The sequence below is a fragment of the Pithys albifrons genome, chromosome 13 (assembly GCF_047495875.1).
Source record: "Pithys albifrons albifrons isolate INPA30051 chromosome 13, PitAlb_v1, whole genome shotgun sequence".
In the NCBI taxonomy this organism is placed as follows: Eukaryota; Metazoa; Chordata; class Aves; order Passeriformes; family Thamnophilidae; genus Pithys; species Pithys albifrons.
This window is the reverse complement of record NC_092470.1, coordinates 6,646,230-6,664,051: the sequence shown is the minus strand read 5'-3', so window position 1 is coordinate 6,664,051 and position 17,822 is coordinate 6,646,230. Positions and strand designations below refer to the sequence as shown.

The following is a 17,822-nucleotide window of genomic DNA, read 5'->3' as shown; positions in this document are numbered from 1 at the left end:
GGACGTGAGCCCCAGGAGGAGCCAGGAAAGCACCGGGCGTGAGCCCCAGGAGGAGCCAGAAAAGCACCGGGCGTGAGCCCCAGAAGGAGCCGGGGCTGCCCCAGCCCTGCAGTGCCCAGCCCAGCTCTTTGGACCGAGCTGTTAATGGGTAACCGGGGCACAGTCTGGGAGCTGCACGGCTGGCGGGGCTGGTGGTGAGTGCAGGGGGACAGCGGATGCCAGGGCGGGGGGAGCTGCGGAGCACGGGCAGGGCATGAGGCCACGGGGGTGTGAAGGTGTGGGGGGACAGGGATGTGAAGGTGTGGGGCATGAGGACATGGAGGGAGGTGTGAAGGTGTGAGGTGCAGGGACACAATGGAGAGGGCAGAGGGGCGTGTGGCCACACTGAACCATGAGCCCATGGGGGCCCACAGGGGACAGGAGGGCATGGGGGTCATGGGGATGATTTGAGGATATGGGGGGCATGTGGGGGCACTCACCTGCTGCCTGTCCATGTGGCCCCACCCCTGAAAGGGAGGGCAGCCAGTAAGGCTGCACCAAAACAAAAAGTAATGAGCTGGCAGGGGGCTGGCACCAGGAAGGGGGGACATGGAGGTGGCATCAGCCCAGGGGACCTGTAAGGCACTAAGCCTTCGAAGGGTGGGGACAGCCTGGAACCCTGGGGAGTCCCGAAACTCTGGGAAGTGCTGGAAGGGTCACTGAGCCTAGATGGCTTTTTAGGGAGTACTGGGGTCCTGGTGAGACATGCCTGAGCCATAGGAGTACCAGGGGCACTGGAGGCCCTGGACAGAGGTCTGAGGTCCTGGTTTCCCAACATGGCTGTGTCCTGCCCTGCTGCAGGGGAGCCATGACCCCTGGCTCAGATGGAGGCCAACATGTGCCAGTAGTCCCCCATGGTGCCTCTCCCAGCCTGTGGAGCCCTACACCACCTTCAGCTGCTGTGAGGTCCCATGTTGAGGGGGATATTCTCTTAAACTACTCACACTCACCATCCGTCCCTTCAGTGGGCCCTGATCTCACATTTTGTAAGCTGATCATGACCCTGCTACCTTCTCCTTTTTCATACAAAGCTCTGCAACTCTCCTCAAAGCAAAGACTGTTTCTTACTGCCTCTGTCCTCACACAGAAGTGCTCCTACTGCCTTGCCTGCAACTTCTCTGCTCTTACTTCATCCTTCTCCAGGTAGAGGAACCAGGAAGATGTCTAAATGGAATGATGCTCCAAGGTTCCTGCCCTGGCATAACACTGGTTTTTCTGGCTTTGCTGAACCAGTCCTGCCAGTATGATCCTCCTTGAGGACCAGTCCCCATGCAAACTACCACTCATTCCTACTCTTCACTCCTGCACTGTGCTAGTTATCAATCTTCTTCCTTATCTGTCTTGGTTGCACTAAGACTTTTCAATGAAGGATGCAGCCAGATTTATTTTTTGAAAAATTCCACTTGCAAAGGAAGTCACAGAGGTGGGTGGACACTGCCACCAATTTGGAGGAGGAGTACTGGCATTCTGTGATGTATATCATCCTCTCCTATAATTCCTTGGAAGCCTGGAAGAGCAAAGACCTCCCCAGAGTTACAAGAGAACAAGGAATTCAGCACACCAGCCCCATGGCCTAAGGTCCCCATGAGGTGGTCCCTTTAATGTGCTGGTGCAGGAGCTGCTGAGTCCCTATTGCAAAGGGTGTTCTCCTCTCAGAGACCCAAAACTGAAAAGCAGAGTGGGGCACTTGACCTTCCCAGAGGTGATCCCATTTTTGTCTCCCCAGCCAGCATTGGTCCGTCACAGTGCTGTTTCTCTGATGCATTAAAGCTGCAGAACTTCTGGAGATGGAAGAAAACCAGATAACCCTGGACAGCCTTGATAAGGGCACAGATAACCCAGCTTTCAGCTTTGAGGTAAGTTCCCTTCCCCTTTCCCTTCCCCTTCCCCTTCTCCTTCCCCTTCCCCTTCCATCAGAGTACAGGGTGCTCCATCTAATGATGTTTTTTAGGAAGAGGAGAGACACTGTGGGGAATGTGGTGGTCCAAGTGGTGAGACCAAAGAGGAGAGGAGAGGAGAAGGGAAAGGGAGATTCTCCTCCTACTGCAGGTAGGATAACCCTTACAGATGTGTGTGGTCTGTCAGAGACAAACTTGATTCAAGAGCAGAGTAGGATCATCTTGACCACATGTGGGGGACAATATCTGATGGGTCCATGAGGGCTTGTAAGGGGGGCAGAGTCAGGCCTCTGTCCCCATAGCAGCCACTCAGTGCCAGATTTCACTCACGGTCCTGGAGTTTGGGGTGTGTGGACCATGGCACTCTGTTACCACTGTGCTGGAAGCACCCTGTGGGAGGCATGCTCATGACCCAGCTCCATTGAATTGGCTTCAGTTGGGTTGGATTGGGTTGGGTTATCTTCCACGTCCGTCTTCTGTGTCTCTCATGTCTCTGGCATTTGACTCTCCCTAGGAAGGCCCTGAAGCCAGCATCCAAGGCAAAGCACTTCTGCAAGTCTCATGCCAAGGTGTTGAGAAGGGTTGTCCTGGGGCTTCTTGGAGTAGGTGAGGACATCCCAGCACTGAGACCCCACCTCCACATCCCTTTTTAGCTGGCTGTGCCCCCACCCTCCACACAGTGAACATGGTCACTCATGTGGAGGTTGTATGCACTCTCAGCTCTCACTGCCTGCCCCTTTTTCACCCCACCACTCCCATCAAGGACTATCTGCACCTCACTGTCCTCCTCTTTCTCCACCTGCCCAAATGGTTGCCCTGTCCCTTCTGCTCCCTGCTGAGGTGGTGCTCCATAAGGTCTCCTTATTCAAAGTTGGGGGCCTTGAGGGTGGGGAGGATAATTGGAGGAAAAGGACCTCACTTTTGGCCCCAGTTAGTGTTATGAACCCATGATCCTACAGCCCTGACATTTCTGACCCACAATGTGCCTTCTCCAGCCTACCTGTGCTACTTCATTGCGGCCTGTTACCTCAACTTCCAGCGAGCCCTTGCCTTGGTGGTCATAACAGCTGTGGTTGTCTTCTTTGTCTGCTGGAGCTTCTTCAAGAAGCACTGTGGGGCAAAGGTATTGCTGCTCCTCCGCCCTGTTGGAAAATGCTTCCAAAAGTCCTGGCCATGGCTGAAATGGTGAGTCATGAATGAGGAGAAGGCCGGGCCAGATCCCTCCCATGAGGAATGAGGAGAAGGCAGGGCCAGATCCCTCCCAGCATCTGGGTCCCCTCCTGTGGCTGCCCTGCCAGCACAACCAGAGGTGGTGACATTGGGCATGTACTCTAGTGCTGTGCAGGCACCCCATGAATGACTGGCATGTCCCAGCCTGGAACCTCATAAAAGCCATGACAGAAACATCTTGCTACTCTGCCTCAGTAGTGCAATGGCTGTTCACACCCTTCATTTGTGTCTGAGTCCCAAGTTTCTTCAGATACATGGACCTTACAGTGGCAACCCCTGCACAATCAGCTCCTGCCTTTTGTGAGCTGCTTTCCCCATGGGGACATCCTCTTGCTGACAGTCTGGGGTTTCCTTTGCAGGCTGGTGTGGGTGGCCCTCCTGGCAGGCCTGATCACGTGGCTGGCTTTGGACACTGCCAGAAATCCAGAACAGCTCATCTCATTAGGTGGCTTCTGCGTTTTGGTGCTGTTCTTGTTTGCCTGCTCCAAGCATCATGGTGCGGTATGTGTCTCAGGCGTGGCTTGGCCATTGGTTCCCTTGCAGGAGGTGGCCACCCAGCACTGGAGAACAAGTGCTTCCTTCCCACAGGCATCCCCTTCCTCTGTAAGCCCAGCAGAGCTCCTGGGCAGAGCTGGGCACAGCCAGAGAGCTGGTTGGATGGAGGGACCCCAAAGGCACCTCACTGCTCTTCTTCCCACTGCTCCTTCTCACTTCCCAACATACAGTGCCTCCATCCTGTTTTGCGCCATGTCCCTTGTAGTGAGTCAGACCCAGAGACAAGCATGAGACCCACACCTGAGCTTCAGGTGCTGGGGCCTGAGCTTTGGGTGCCCTGGGGAACTTCGTCAGAAGTGACTGAAGTCCCAGTGGCTTCCAGACCAACTTGCTTCAATGTTTCGGGCAACCCCTCCCTCCATCCTACAAAGGTTTAATGAACAGGCAGTTTTGGTCTAGCAGGTCTGTGCTACCAGTCAACCACCAGAAGATCTTTATGCTTCTCTCCTTCTGGATCAGCCTGGAAAGTTATGTTCCAGTCAGTTCCAGTGTCCCTCCAACTCATTTTCTTCCTCTGTCACCAACCCGGAGGGCAGAGGGAGTTTCTGTGACAATTTATTGGTGTCCCCATCACCCTCACCCAGGGCACAGTGTATGGTGTTTACTATGTGCTGAAAGGGAAACCTGTAGGCCTTGACAGCATCTCAGTCCCCCTTCTGCTTTTGTCCCCAGGTGTCCTGGAGAGCTGTTTTCTGGGGTATTGGTTTGGAGTTCTTATTTGGACTCTTCGTCCTCCGAACAAGCCCTGGTGTCCAAGCTTTCCGGTGGCTGGGTGACCAGATCCAGGTACTGCATCTACTCATCTCATCCCATGCTTGCATCCTGGGATTAACAGGAAGAACAGAGGGTGGCATGGGCTGGGGAAGTGGCAGGGACTGCATACTCACAAACATTTTTGTTGGGAACTGGAGGGAAGCCAGCTCTTCCCTGGTTTTCTGCAGCAGCCCAGACCCCTCATTATGGTCTCCCTTGCAGGCTGTATCAGAGTCCTGTGACCTTGGGACAGCCCACCAGTGTCCCCAGCTTAGGTTTCAGTGAGGCATTCTGTAGTGCGGAGTGAAGTGAGGGACTGGGGATACAGCACCCTGCTAGGCAGAAGTGAGATGTCAGGGAAGGATCTAATGGAGATCTCTGTCCTATGGGTTAACTTCTCTTGCAGATCTTCCTGCGCTACACCACAGCTGGTTCTGGCTTTGTCTTTGGGAACACACTCATTGAAGAAGTCTTTGCCTTCCAGGTCAGCTGGGGAATGGGATGTGGAAAGGTTTTCTTCTGGTCTGGCTCCTTGCTTAGTCCTGAAAGGCACAGAGCTAAATGCAGCCAGATTCGCTGCAGTAGAGCTCAAGCATCTCAGAGATGGGTCTCCCACTGCTTTGTATCCATCTGTGGATCTCCTCAGTGTGATGGGGAATTTGCACTAGTCCTTCTCCCTCCTGCCAGCCTAGCCCAGTGTTGTAACATCCAATAGCATGAGCTGGCTATGTAATACCACATCATGCCCAGCTCTTGGTCCCCAAGTGTGCCTGTGTGTGTCTCCTCTCTTCTTTAATCCTGTGCCCTGGTGCTGTGCCTGCAGACCCTGCCCATCATTGTTTTCTTCAGTTGTGTGATGTCCATCCTCTACTACCTCGGCGTCATGCAGTGGCTCATTCTTAAGGTACAGCCTCACTCCTTGATCTGGGATGGCTATGGAAAGGAGAAGAACCTGGTGGATTTTCTGACTACTACAGTCAGCTGAGGGATGTCTCAGGAAAATTGTCATGGTACTAATTTGGGGTGATTTTTCCTGCTTAAAAGAATAGACCAAACCCCTCTTTCTTGTATGTCCTTCTGAGAAAGCCCAACGCTAGGGCTGTTTCTACACGGTCTGGGGATGCTTCCCAAGATCATGTCTGTGGAGGGGCCAGTGTCCTGCTTCATGGGGATGGTGAGAGGGTGCCAGGAGCCTCTGCCAATAGGGTGGCCTTGTCTTTCCCCAGATCTCCTGGCTGCTTCAGGTCTCAATGGGGACCACTCCCACTGAGACCCTGAGTGTGGCAGGAAACATTTTCGTGGGACAGGTAAGATCCTGGGCAGGAGACCCATTTCCTCAGCACTTGTAGCTGAGCTTGTGCTGGAGAAAGGGTCTTCTCCTCTCTTCCTAGGAGACCTGAGGCCCTGTGTGGCTGTGTCTCAAGGACAGTAGGGTTTTCTCTTCCACAGACTGAAGCCCCACTGCTCATCCGCCCGTATCTCGCAGACATGACCCTCTCAGAAATCCATGCTGTGATGACTGGTGGCTTTTCCACCATTGCAGGCAGCGTGATGGGTGCCTACATATCCTTTGGGGTGAGTGCATGAGTAGATGTATGCCACGTGCTCCCTGCTGTGGGACACGCAGGACTGCCCTGGACTTGATAGTGGGACAAGACCACCAACTGGTGCCCCATGGTCCCTGTCCATAAGTAGGAAGGGTGCGGGATGTCCAGCCTCACCTTGTCCCAAAGACAGGTCCAGCCCCACCTTTGCTGGTCTGGTCAGAACCTCAGAGCCCTGCCAGGTAGAAGGCAGTGCCATATAACTCACACTGTGTGTTTCTGCACAGCGAACAGGGCAAATCCCACTGAATGATGTGATACCCTGGGGGTGTCTGATCCACCCTCCTGCCCAAATGAGGTTATAGCAAAGCCCCAGGGGATGCTCAGGGCTTTGTCCAGGTGGTGGCGAACATCCCCATGGATGGAGATCTCCCTCCACCTCTCTGGTCTCCCTCACAAGTGCTTCAGTCACATGAAAAATTTTTTTTCTTATATTCAAGTGGAATTTCCTCACTAAAACTGTGGTGGTGATTTTCACACTTTCACTGGGTACCACTGAGCAGTGTCTTCCCTCCAACCCACTTTTACATAGTCAGAAACAGCCATACCTTGCCCCAACGCTCTTTTCTCCCAGCCAAACAAGCCCTGCTTCTCCAGCATCACCTCAATGCTCCTGGCCCCGACTCTCAGGGATGCCCTCTCCAGTTCATCAGTGCTCTGTCAGGGGGAATAAACCTTCCCCTCGACCTGTTGCCTGAGCTCCTGGTATTTAAACATTAATTAGTCTTCTTAAATGGGAAACTAAGGGTGGAAGGTCAGAGAAATGAGATGTTGCCAGGGAATGGGTGAGGCTGGGAACTTGGCCCTTCGTCAGCAGGTAGAAGTTCGCAATATTACACAACCTATTGTCTGATACTGATAAAAAGGGACAAGGAAGAGACATGAACCATCATGATTAAGTCAAAGAGCAGGAGAGGTTAACATTCTCAGAGATATGATCGCTGCAGGTCCAGCAATGCCTCCATCCAGGCGAGCAGCCCCATGAGTGTGGCTGTGGCTGCTTGGATGGGTAAACCAGCCAATTTTTGCACCCTGAGCAGAGCCCTGAGCTGCTCTGAGTGTCACTGGCTGATGCCAGCCCCATGCTGGGATGCCCTGGTGTGGCACAATGCAGGGTGCAACCTTGCACAGAGGTGCCTAAGCCCCTGGTCTGCATGTTGCAGATCGATGCAGCGTCACTGATTGCAGCCTCCGTGATGGCTGCGCCCTGTGCCCTTGCCATGTCCAAACTCGTCTACCCTGAAGTGCAGGAGTCCAAGTTCAAGGGCAAAGAAAATGTCCGAATCACCAGTGGGTGAGTGTGAGGAGATGGGTGGTGGTGTGGGGCTGCACTGGGCTGGGGCTGCACGGGAGGGTAGTGTTCTGCCACTGCAGGGAAGCTGTGGGGTCAGTTTGGGGCACAAATGGACACTGTGGGTGGCCCAAGGCTGGAAGAGCCTCTGGTGTTCAGACATCCATGGAGCGACAGCTGACCTTGCACAGGGGATGCCTGGACATATGAGTACACTGGGGTCTTTTTCCATGCAGGGAAGATCAGAACATTCTGGAAGCTGCCAGCAGTGGGGCTGCTGCCTCTGTGGGGCTTGTGGCCAACATTGCAGCCAACCTCATTGCCTTCTTGGCTGTACTCGAGTTCATCAACGCTGCTGTGCGCTGGTTTGGGGAGATGGTAGACATCCAGGGTCTCACCTTCCAGGTATCCCTAGGAGCAGACCCACAGTCTGGGCTGCCAGACCCTGCATCCTCCACCCCTCCTCATCTTTGCTTGCTGCCTTAGTAGGCTGTCAAGATCCTTGCTGAGTGTTTGGCAAGTGCTGGCAGTGGGTGTCCAAGCTGGGAGCTATGCAGAAGCTCAGTTCTGAGTTGTTCTCTTCTGGGATGCTTTTCCCAGGTGATCTTATCCTACGTCCTCATGCCCGTGGCCTTTCTTATGGGGGCGGACTGGGAAGACTCACCGGTGGTGGCCGAGCTCCTGGGGATCAAGATCTTCTTGAATGAGTTTGTGGCATATCAGCGGCTGTCCACATACAAGAACAACCGTCTGTCAGGCCTGGAGGAGTGGGATGGGAACCGGAAACAGTGGATATCTGTGAGGGACACCTGCCACCCTGCTGGGCACAGGGCAGGGATGGAGCCAGCTGGAATGGAGCATGGAACTTGGCCAGGCAGATGGGTAGTGGGCAGGCAAAGGGATCATTGAGTCATTTAGGTTGGAAAAGTCCTCTGAGATTATCAACTCAGGATGATAGTGCTCAGGGTGGGAGGGCACATTTGGCCAAATAGACTTGTATGTTCCCCAGCTGCTGGGTATGGAAGGAGTCAGTGAAACCCTTTCCCATTTATCCTGCTCCTTGATGGGACACATCATGATGCTACAGGACCCCTGTTCCCCCAGCTCAGCCTCTCCCAGGGACAGCCTTCATCCTTGCTCCCCAAAGTACCTGAAGGATAAAGTGCTGGGGTGGAGGACTTATGTCCATCGTGTCTGTCTGGGCTGGGAGTTCTGACATGGTGCTCAGCTCTGGGTGCTCTGGGGTTGCTCCTGGGCAGTGGTGACCATACCCCTGTGCCCTCCAGGAGCGAGCTGAGAGCATCACCACGTTTGCCCTCTGTGGATTTGCCAACCTCAGCTCCCTTGGGATCATGCTGGGAGGCCTGAGTGAGTATGATTCATGTCCTGTGTACCTAGGCATGAGACGGGGATCCCTGACTAGGGAGCAAGGATTCATCTAGGGCAGGAGGAATTTGCTGCCCTCAAGCCTCCATGTTTGGTCTCTGCCAGGTACAAGATTTGCATGAAGTCATAGGGATGACTTTGCACTGCATCCATGGGCAAGAGCATGAGCATTTCCCACAAGCCTGACTGTCATCCAGCAATGAGGCAAAGAGCAGAGACTGGTGCTGGGGCTGCTGAGGGGTCTGGTTGATCACCTATGGGTGCAGGGTGGGCACAGTGCTCTGCCAGCACCCATGACTGCCAGGACAGGCAGACAGAGTGCTGAGTGCTGGCTGGGATCACCATGTCCTCTAGACAGCAGGAGTTAGGGTGGGCAGTGCACTGTGTGGCAGAGCCAGCTGGAGACCAGGGACACATCCCTATCTGTCCCCAGCCCAGGGCAGATGTGACTGCCCCTGGTCTCTTTTGCCCCTGCAGGCTCCATGGCACCCAACCGCAAGAGTGACTTTGCCTCTGTGGTGCTGCGGGCTCTGCTCACTGGCATCTGCGTCTCCATGCTCAACGCCTGCCTGGCAGGTAAGTCCCTGCCCACTGCCACCAGGGCCAGAAGGATCTGGGGAGGGACAGGCACAGGGCTGAAGACCCCTCTATATGTAGGTCCAGGGCTGGAGGTGGCTGGCCTGTCCTCCCCGTGGTTCTGCCAGGGCTTCCAAACCCTGTTCTCCCCTCATGGCTCTGCTAGGGGCTGCCCAAGACAACAGCTCTCCTGGAGCCCCTTGTCATCATCTGGGCTGGGCTGGAGAGAGTTCAAGAGCAATATGTGGTGTACTGCAAGTTGCTCCTGCAGTCTTGGGGAGTGAGGTGGGATGGCTCATGGGACCTGCACAGTCCCAGGTATGGAATTTGTCAGTCAAGGTATGGGATTTCTTAGTAGGGTTAGGGTAGGACTCACAAGTATGCTTGGGGTTGGGATTTGAATCCATAGTCCCTCTCAAGTCCCAGGAGGAGATCTTGTCCCCCAGGTCTCCTCCATGTGCCAACGGAAGTGGGTGACTGTGTGGCATTCTTCAACACTGCCAACTTCAGCTCTACCAGCTACACCATGTACACCTGCTGCAAGCAGCTCTTTGCCAGGTGGGTATGAAGGGTCCCAGAGCTCTCTGGTCCTGCACAGGTACTTGGGTGGTGGGGCAGCAGCTTGTCCTGACCATATGTCTCTCCTTCCAGCTCAGTGCTGGAGAATGGGACGCTCTCCTTCACGGGATCCTGGGCCGGGCAGGCAGAGAGCGTGCTGTGGCTGACTGAGTGCTGCGGGCACTACAACCACACGTCCTGTGCAGGGACAAACTAGAACCGTGGGAGCACCAGGGTCTGCAAGGCTGGCCCCAAAGGTGGAAAAGACCCTGACAGACACCTGATCATTTTGTCTTCTCCACTTCAGTGCTGACAGACAGTCATGTGCACATGTGCACCTTGCAACCAGCACCTTTAGGTGCTAGCCCCATGGACACAAGAGAGCAGCTCCCAAATAAATTATGGCAATCCTCATGTGCTTACCCTTGGACCCCCACCTGCATGTGTCCCATACAGCATAAGGTGCTTTGCTGAGGCTGCCCCTTGTGCTACCTGAAGACTTTGCAAGCCAAGCCCTCACCTGCTGCCAGTTTTAGGGTCTGACCACAGCCACCCTCTTCTCCCCATGGGGCATGGATGGGGGTAAAGCCAGTACTTGAAGGTGTTTCCTTTCCCCAAACACAAAGCCGACTCTGTGCTTGTGTTGATCTTTCCCACAGGAACCACAGCACTGGGGAATAGGCCAGTCCCTCTCACTTTATTGCACTTGAGAGCACCCAGTTGCCAACATGGCCACGTTAGGTACATCGGTATTTTACAATCACCCAGTGACAGAGGACCAGGACCCAGAGCACACTCTGCTCCCATCCCAGCCCCTTCCCTCTGCCAGGCAGCACTGAGCCACTGTTTGGGACCCCGCCATGCAGTGGGGTGTCACTGGCATCCAGGACCCTTCTCCAAAGCCCCAGGGAAGGTGATGCTCTGTAGCACAATGAAGCCGACAGCACTGGGGCCCTCTGAGACCCCCCTGCCCGCTGCCATGCTCCACTGGCTGCTGCACGCCTGGGAGAGCTGATGGGCATAAGGGAGGCCTGATGCAATGCAGGGTGCTTTACTTTCCAGCACAAATATCACTGCCTGTCCATCACTGCCTCCTGCCATGAGGCAGCAGGATTTGGAGTGGGTACTGGAGTCTAGCATGTGCCAAGCAGGTGTGATGCTAAGCAAGTCTGCCCAGGTTGTGCTGTGGGGCTTGGGTGTATGGGTGTATGGGGTTTGTGTATGGCAGAGGGACAAGGAGGAGCGAGTCCTGTGGGCTGGACACCCACACATGTCAAGGCAGAGACTGGCATGGAGGGGAGGTCACCCCTGCTCCTGAGTATCCCATGTGAGGTAGAGCATTTGTACCCTGGCACTGGCCAGCACCATAGCAGCACCATCACCCTGAGCAGCCACCCAGAAAGGGGGTGGGAGACTTTGCCCTAGGGGAAAAATCTCATCCCTGTCCAGCTGCTGGTACCTGCTATGGGACTGGCCCACCCACACCCCAGAGCCCCACACCACAGCAGAGGAGCCCTGCAGCCACCACTGAAACCCTCTGCAGCAAAAATGGCGTGCCAGGGCACATGGGACTGCCTGGGTGCTGTTGGGGTTCTCAAGGGACAGAGCACTGTCAGGGCTTGGCCTGATCACTTTATAGAAGACACAGAGAGGAACAGGAGGTGCTGGGAGCCAGAAGGACATCCCAGACTCCCAGTTTGCTTGGGGAAGCCAGACAGGGGCATGGCACCTGCAAAGCCTGAGGGAGCAGCTCTGCCCCTGCCTGAGGGAAGGCAAACGGAGAGAGTCAAGAGAGAAAAGCAAGTCCCAGCGTAGAGGGGCACGTGGCCCCCACAGGCTCCACCAGCAGCAGCAACTCTTGCAGAGAGATACTGGTGAGGGGTCGGCGCTGCCCACAGCTCACCACCCCAGCCCGGCCGCTCGCACTAACACACACCACACAACACGAGAGCCACAGGCCAGGACGGAGCTGAAGGGAGGAGAGTTTTGGCAGCGACCACTGTCAGGATCTCCCCTTCCCAGCCTGGCTGTGGGGCTGCTCAGGTTGGGTCCGGAGAGGGGATCCCAGCTGCAGCGGCTCCGGCTACTGCAGGCAGCCAGGCCTGCTGCTCTCTCTCGACCTGGGTTTGGAGGCTGTCGCGGCCTCCCCTGTTTCTGCAGCTCTCCGGGAGCTCTTGGGGCTCACAGCCTTGCGGGTGCCCTGAGGACTTGCCAGCACCTTCTTCTGGAGCTGAGGACTGGACTGGGCAGATTTCCTACCCAGGCCAGGGCTCTTGGAGCCCTTGGGCTTGGCTGGCTCCAGCATCTTCAAGCCCAGGATGCTGCAGTAATGATTGCACCGGTGAGCAGCCGGGAATTGTTCCAGCAGGGAGGGGAAGCAGCTCTCCTTCAGCCCCTGGTACCTGCCAACACAGCCATCCTCAGCCCTTGCTTTGCACCAGAAGATGTCCCACCAGAGCAGGGAGCCGAGGATGGAGCCTGACCACACTCACCGCCATGGCCCTTTGCCAGGTGAGCAGCAGAGCCAGGCACAGCCAGGGCCACCCTGCCACAGCAGCCCAGGGTCACTCACCCTTTCAGATTGGTAGCGATTCGCACGTTGGTCAACTTCCAGCCCACTCCTGCAATTAAAGGGAGGACAGCCAGTCTTTGTCCAGAGACAGATGGGCACCAGCACCAAGGGCAGGTCATTGCCCTGGGAGCTGGGCTCCATGGCATGTGGGGAGAGTGGCAGGAGGGCAAGACTGGGGCTTTTCTTCCTCCTTTTCCAGGCTGGAGGGTGGTGAGGGGCCACAGGAATCAGACAGGAGATCCTTTTACCTTCCATGTCAGTCACAAGGATGTTTCCATTTGTCCACTGGTAGACCCAATGCTGGAAGGTGCAGCATTTGAGCACAATCTCCGAGGTGCCTCGTGCCACCAGGCTGCCATCTCTCTCAGTGACACAGTACTGCTCGCAAGGCCCGCCCAGGTCTTCCTCCATTGTGGCATAAGGGATGTTGTTGGCTGGTCGATAAACCAGGTACAGAGGGATTATCCTGCATGGGAGAGCAAAGATGGGATCAGCATGGTGACCTCTCCCACCACTGCAAGCAGAGATTCACACCAGGGTCTGCATCCCTGACTTTTGCCTTCCCCCAATATCCCTTCCATTTGAGTGTAGGAGACTGTTGTACAGTCCTTTGGGATGCCCCAGTGCTCATGGGACACCATCCTACCATCCCCTGGGATGCTCTGCCAGGGCATCAAGCCAGTGGAGCCACAGCACCTTACTTACTCAGGCACTGCTCCAAAATCAGGGACAGCTCGTGCCTCTGCAGCAAAGATCTTGCAGTACTCACGGCTGGAATTCTGGACTTTACATTCCTGGAGGTGCAAACAGAAGAGTCAGGGACCTATTCCATCTTGTAACAACACCTCCCTGGGGCCACTTCCAGTTGTTTCCCTGTCCTGGTGGTCAAAGGACAAGTGATGGGAAAGTTCCAAGCAGCTCCATATTGCTCACAGAGAAGAGCTGAAGCCAAGATTGACAAGGACATGACCAGACCACTGGAACATAGCTAGACCTCTCCAGAGCATTCCACAAGTGGAAGAAAATAGCAGAAGTGGGCACAGAGCTGGCGACTGTTTGTGGACCAACCCACACACAGATGGGGAAGGTGGGGGGAGACATGTGAATGATGCCCCACAGGGATACCCACCTGGATGGTGATATCATAGTTCTTCTCGATGAGGCTGTTCTCGTTCTTGGTCCCAAAGACAATGAAATTGTGCACTTTGATGACGCAGGTGTGGCCGGACTCAAAGACAGGCTCCAGGCCATAGATGGCTCTGGCACGGCAGGCTTTGCGCAGGAAACCAGCACCCACTTCCATGTCCTCACTCACCACACGCCCGAAGAGCTTATCCCCCCAGTAGCCTGCGTCGGCCAAACCCTTTGCAAACACCATGGGTGTCATCTCGATCTCCTCTCCAACTGCCAGGGGGAAGAGCTGGTGAGGGGGGACAATGTGGGCATGTCCTGCCCCTGCCATAGAGCTGCCTGTCCCCTGCACAGCAAGGGGCAGCAGTCGCAGCTCATGACAAGTGGCCCTTACCTTCAATCTCTTCTCGCAGGCTAAATCCTGACAACACTAGAGGAGACAGAAAGCAAAGAGGTGTCAAGGTCCTGCCCAGAGCCCACCCTGCCCCATGTATTTGCACAACTAGGGATGGCAGGTAGGATGATAGGAATTTCCCATAAATTAGCACACAGAGGCAGATGCCACTTGCAGAGTTGGTGTTATGGGACGTAACAAGGCTCCCCTGCTGCAGCCTGGCACCAAGCCCTCTCCACAGCTGGCCACAGCACCCCATGGCACACTCAGGCATATGGGAGAGGCTGTTGAGGGCTCCTCACCTTCTGGGCTGAGCAGGAAATCAGTGGAGTCAGTGCCATACTCGTTGCTGATCACGCACCGGTAGACCCCGCAGTCCTTCTGGGACACCTGCACAACAGCCAAGGCTGCCTGGCCCTCGTCGCCAGCACTGCAAAAAATACGGAACATGGCCTCAGCCCTGTGTGGCACGTGGGGGCACATGGGAGCCAGCCAGATGTCCAAATATGCTTTCCCTGCACAAGGCCAGTGTCAAGGGATAAAGAGGGCATGGCCAGAGCTGCTTTTTCCTGGTTGTGGTTGCATTGAAGACCCTCCCATCAACAGTGCCACCTTCACATGGATCATTTGAGGTTCCAGTTTTGCAATTCACACCCAGCTCTCGATTTCTGCGATGGGCACAGCACCTTCCCTGCCCACCCCAAGTTTTGGGTACTCAAAGCGCAGACTCCAGGTGGAGCATCAATAGGATAAATTCAGCAGTAATTCTCCATCTGGGTTGACCCTTCCCTTCACAGACAATGAGAAGATGAAGTTCACAACATACCATGCCAAGCACTGAGCATCCCATGCAGCCTTAACAGGAGGGACACCTTCACTTCAGTCAAGGCAAGGAGCTGGATTTAGCAGGTTACACACAAGGGCTATATCAACGCAGAGCCGGCAAGTTACCTCCTTTGGGCTTCAGCTACAGGGATCTCATCCTTGTACCATGTCAGCTTAGAATCACTCAATATATTGAAGAACTGGCACCAAAGTTTCAGATTTCCTGATGCATCGGAAAATTGTTCTGCCCTGATCTTACGGACCACCTGTGGAGCTGGGGACAAGGTGCAAAGAGATGGATAATGAGACACAGAGTGCTGGCCGCAGGTCCTGGTGGTGCTGCTCAGGGCTTTGGTGTTGGGTATCACACATATGTCAGCACAGCCTGGTAGAACACCGCCTTCCCAGGGATGGTTTCAGACTTCCACTTGGATAAATAAGATGGGATAGAAGTGGTACAAATTCATTCAGCAGTGCAGCACTGCAATACCCAGTGGGGCTTGGCCAGATGGAATGCAGAAAAACACTACGGAGTGTTAGAGGAAACATTAATCTAATGAAGTAGGGATTTATCAAGGTTACCCTTACTTTGCAAGAGTGTTGCTTCCTGTGAGGGCATCACCTGGCTCCTCCAACCCCAAGATTATGCCTTTTCTAATCTGATGTCACAAGGGATCAAATTAGTATTGACTATGGATGTGGAAAAGGGGTGTTCACCCCCCTGATGCTACTGAATCATAGAATCATGCTTTGGGTTCAAAGGGACCTTAAAGACCATCTTATTCCAACCCTCTTGCCATAAGCAGGAACACTTCCCACTAGACCAAGTTACTCAGGATCCCTGACCAGCATAAGGTTTGGAACACAGAGTCCAACAACAGGAGGATTCTACAATCCTGTGGGCCAGGGAAGTCCAGGCTGTGGAGACAGCCAGCCTCAGTGCTGCTGCCTCTTGCATTCCTCCACCCTTCCTGCACTGGGACAGAAGTCTTGGGGGAGCCTTTTGGCTTTGGCACAGCTAAAGGGTGATGCTGAAAACCCTGCAAGTGCAGAGAACTCATGGGGCCTCAGCTGTCTCTTACTGGCTCCCTTTGTAGGCAACAAGGGAACAGGGTTCATGGGGATTACCTCTTTCCTCACCTTTAAATGGGTTATTTGCTTTCTGGGACTCTGCTGGCTGTGCTTCTGGCTTAGCATCTCCAGGGACCTCGTGGTCACCACTGGTGTCACCTGCAGGCTCCTCATACAGCTTAGGAACCTCCAATGTGGCCATCTTCCTCATCTGGGTTGGAGAGCACTGTTCTGTGGGAGAGGATGGAGCCAGGGCAGGAGAATGCAGTAGAGGCACGTTCTTCCTGGACTGCCGTGGTGAAACAGTTGGACTTCTTGCATGCCCTGGGCTCACAGGAGTCACCTCCTCTTCCTCCCTGACCTGTTTGGGTTTTGGCAGGTATATTTTGCGCCGGGCTCCCAAAGCAAGCTCTTCTGGTGTGGCACAAGGTAGCACTGCCAGAGGGTCACCAGGGCTCTCTTCAGAGCTCACTGAAGGCAAATCAGAGTGGTGAAGAGGCTGCTCCACTCCTGCTCCTGGCATGCTGCCCACCACAATGGAGGGCACAGAGAGCAGGGGCGGCCCCTCAGCCTCGGGGGCAACCCAGGTGCGTCTCTTTGGTGGCACAGGCCTGCAAGCCAGCATCTCCTTGCTGGTAACAAATTCCTCATTGATCATGCCTGTGATCCGCCTGGATGTCCTGGGGGTCAGAGGCAAGTTCTCTGCTGTCTGAAAGAGCTGGTTGTTTTGTACCTTTTCCAAAACTCTCCTTGAGGTACGAGGGCTCAGGCCAGCAATGCCTATCTCTGGGATCATGTCTTCCCCTGCATCTGGCTGCTCCTTGTCCCCAGTGTCAGCGTCTCCTTTCGTGGCATCCTTACTGCTATCTGACATTTTTAGAAGTAGCAGCAGGTAGTTCTTTAAGGAAGAAACAAGGTTTTTGTGCTGCATTTTCTCCTCCAAAGACATCTCTTGAGGTCTCTCAGGGCCAGGGAGGAGCAGTGGTACCTGTGGCTGAACCTCAGCACCTCCTTTAGAAGTCCCTGGAGGTGCGGCCGGTTGCTGGCATGGAGCTGTGGCTGACTGCTCTCCCCCTTCCTTCCCCTGAGGTCCCACAGGTACTGGTTTGGCACTCTCCTCCTGTAACATGCTGGCTGAAAGCATCTCTTGTGGGACAGATCCATCTGTCTTTGTGATTTCCATTTCTCCACTCGGAGGAGGCAGCAGCTGGGCTCCAGATGGGACCTCTTCCGTGGTGACCTCCATCCCTGGGGCGCCATGAGCTGCCAGAAGTGCCTCCTGAGCCACCGATGGCCCTGCCACAGGAGCAGGAAGCAGCTTTTCCTCGGTAAGTGAAACTGAAGCAGGAGCTTTAGTGTCCTGCTGCCCCAAAGGTGTCCCTCCTGCCTCTTTGTGCACAGCCTCAGGACATGGCTCTGCTGCACCACTCCCTCCTGTCCTCACACCAGGATGGCTCTCAGACAGCTCTGTTCCTGCCTCTATGCTCTTCCCATCCTTGACTGTCTGATGTGGCATGTGCTCAAGAAGAGTATTTTCTCCAGTTTTTTCCTCTGGAGGACTCAAAGTTTTTAGCAATGGCTCTTCCCTGCCATGGCTTTTGTCCTCTGGATTTAACAGTCCTTGTTGAGTCTCTCTGCCCTCAAGAGCATGGGAATGTCTTTCTGCCTGTTTCCTGGGGGATGGGTGCTCCTTGTTGGATTGTACATGATCTGGAGAAGGTGCTGGTGGCTTTGGTGGCTCCTGAGGCCTTAGCCGAGGATTTGTCCTTTTCACAGCTGCCCTGGTGTCCTGGCAGACAGGCAACTCCTTCCTGACCTCCTCTAATTTACTGGCTTGCTGACCAGACTCTGTGGTTGGACCAGACACTGGGTGTTTTAGGTCACCAGGAGACTGTCCCACTGTTACTGCAACCTAGTGAAAAAAATAAAAACTATCAAA

The 17,822-nt window shown here is 54.8% G+C and overlaps 2 protein-coding genes across 2 annotated transcripts in view; one reads left to right on the top strand and one right to left on the bottom strand.

Moving 5' to 3' along the window:
• Positions 1–73: 73 nt before the first annotated feature.
• Positions 74–10,290, top strand: LOC139677895 (sodium/nucleoside cotransporter 1-like). The gene is made up of 18 exons (XM_071568322.1): positions 74–194; positions 1,766–1,895; positions 1,991–2,088; positions 2,452–2,543; positions 2,933–3,122; positions 3,527–3,668; positions 4,395–4,508; positions 4,882–4,959; positions 5,299–5,379; positions 5,702–5,782; positions 5,925–6,050; positions 7,243–7,373; positions 7,607–7,775; positions 7,971–8,168; positions 8,657–8,738; positions 9,234–9,332; positions 9,779–9,890; positions 9,984–10,290. Exons 2-18 carry the CDS (start codon positions 1,827–1,829, stop codon positions 10,105–10,107), a joined length of 1,986 nt encoding a protein of 661 aa, XP_071424423.1. The 5' UTR covers positions 74–194; positions 1,766–1,826; the 3' UTR covers positions 10,108–10,290.
• Positions 10,291–10,647: 357 nt separating this feature from the next.
• Positions 10,648–17,822, bottom strand: part of ALPK3 (alpha kinase 3) — a 32,898-nt gene continuing 25,723 nt past the window's right edge. Inside the window, 9 exon segments of the mRNA XM_071568386.1 lie at positions 10,648–12,292; positions 12,463–12,511; positions 12,711–12,928; positions 13,168–13,256; positions 13,592–13,866; positions 13,988–14,023; positions 14,290–14,417; positions 14,939–15,086; positions 15,953–17,795. Of these exon segments, the coding sequence (XP_071424487.1) occupies positions 11,974–12,292; positions 12,463–12,511; positions 12,711–12,928; positions 13,168–13,256; positions 13,592–13,866; positions 13,988–14,023; positions 14,290–14,417; positions 14,939–15,086; positions 15,953–17,795 (3,105 nt within the window). The 3' untranslated portion in view covers positions 10,648–11,973.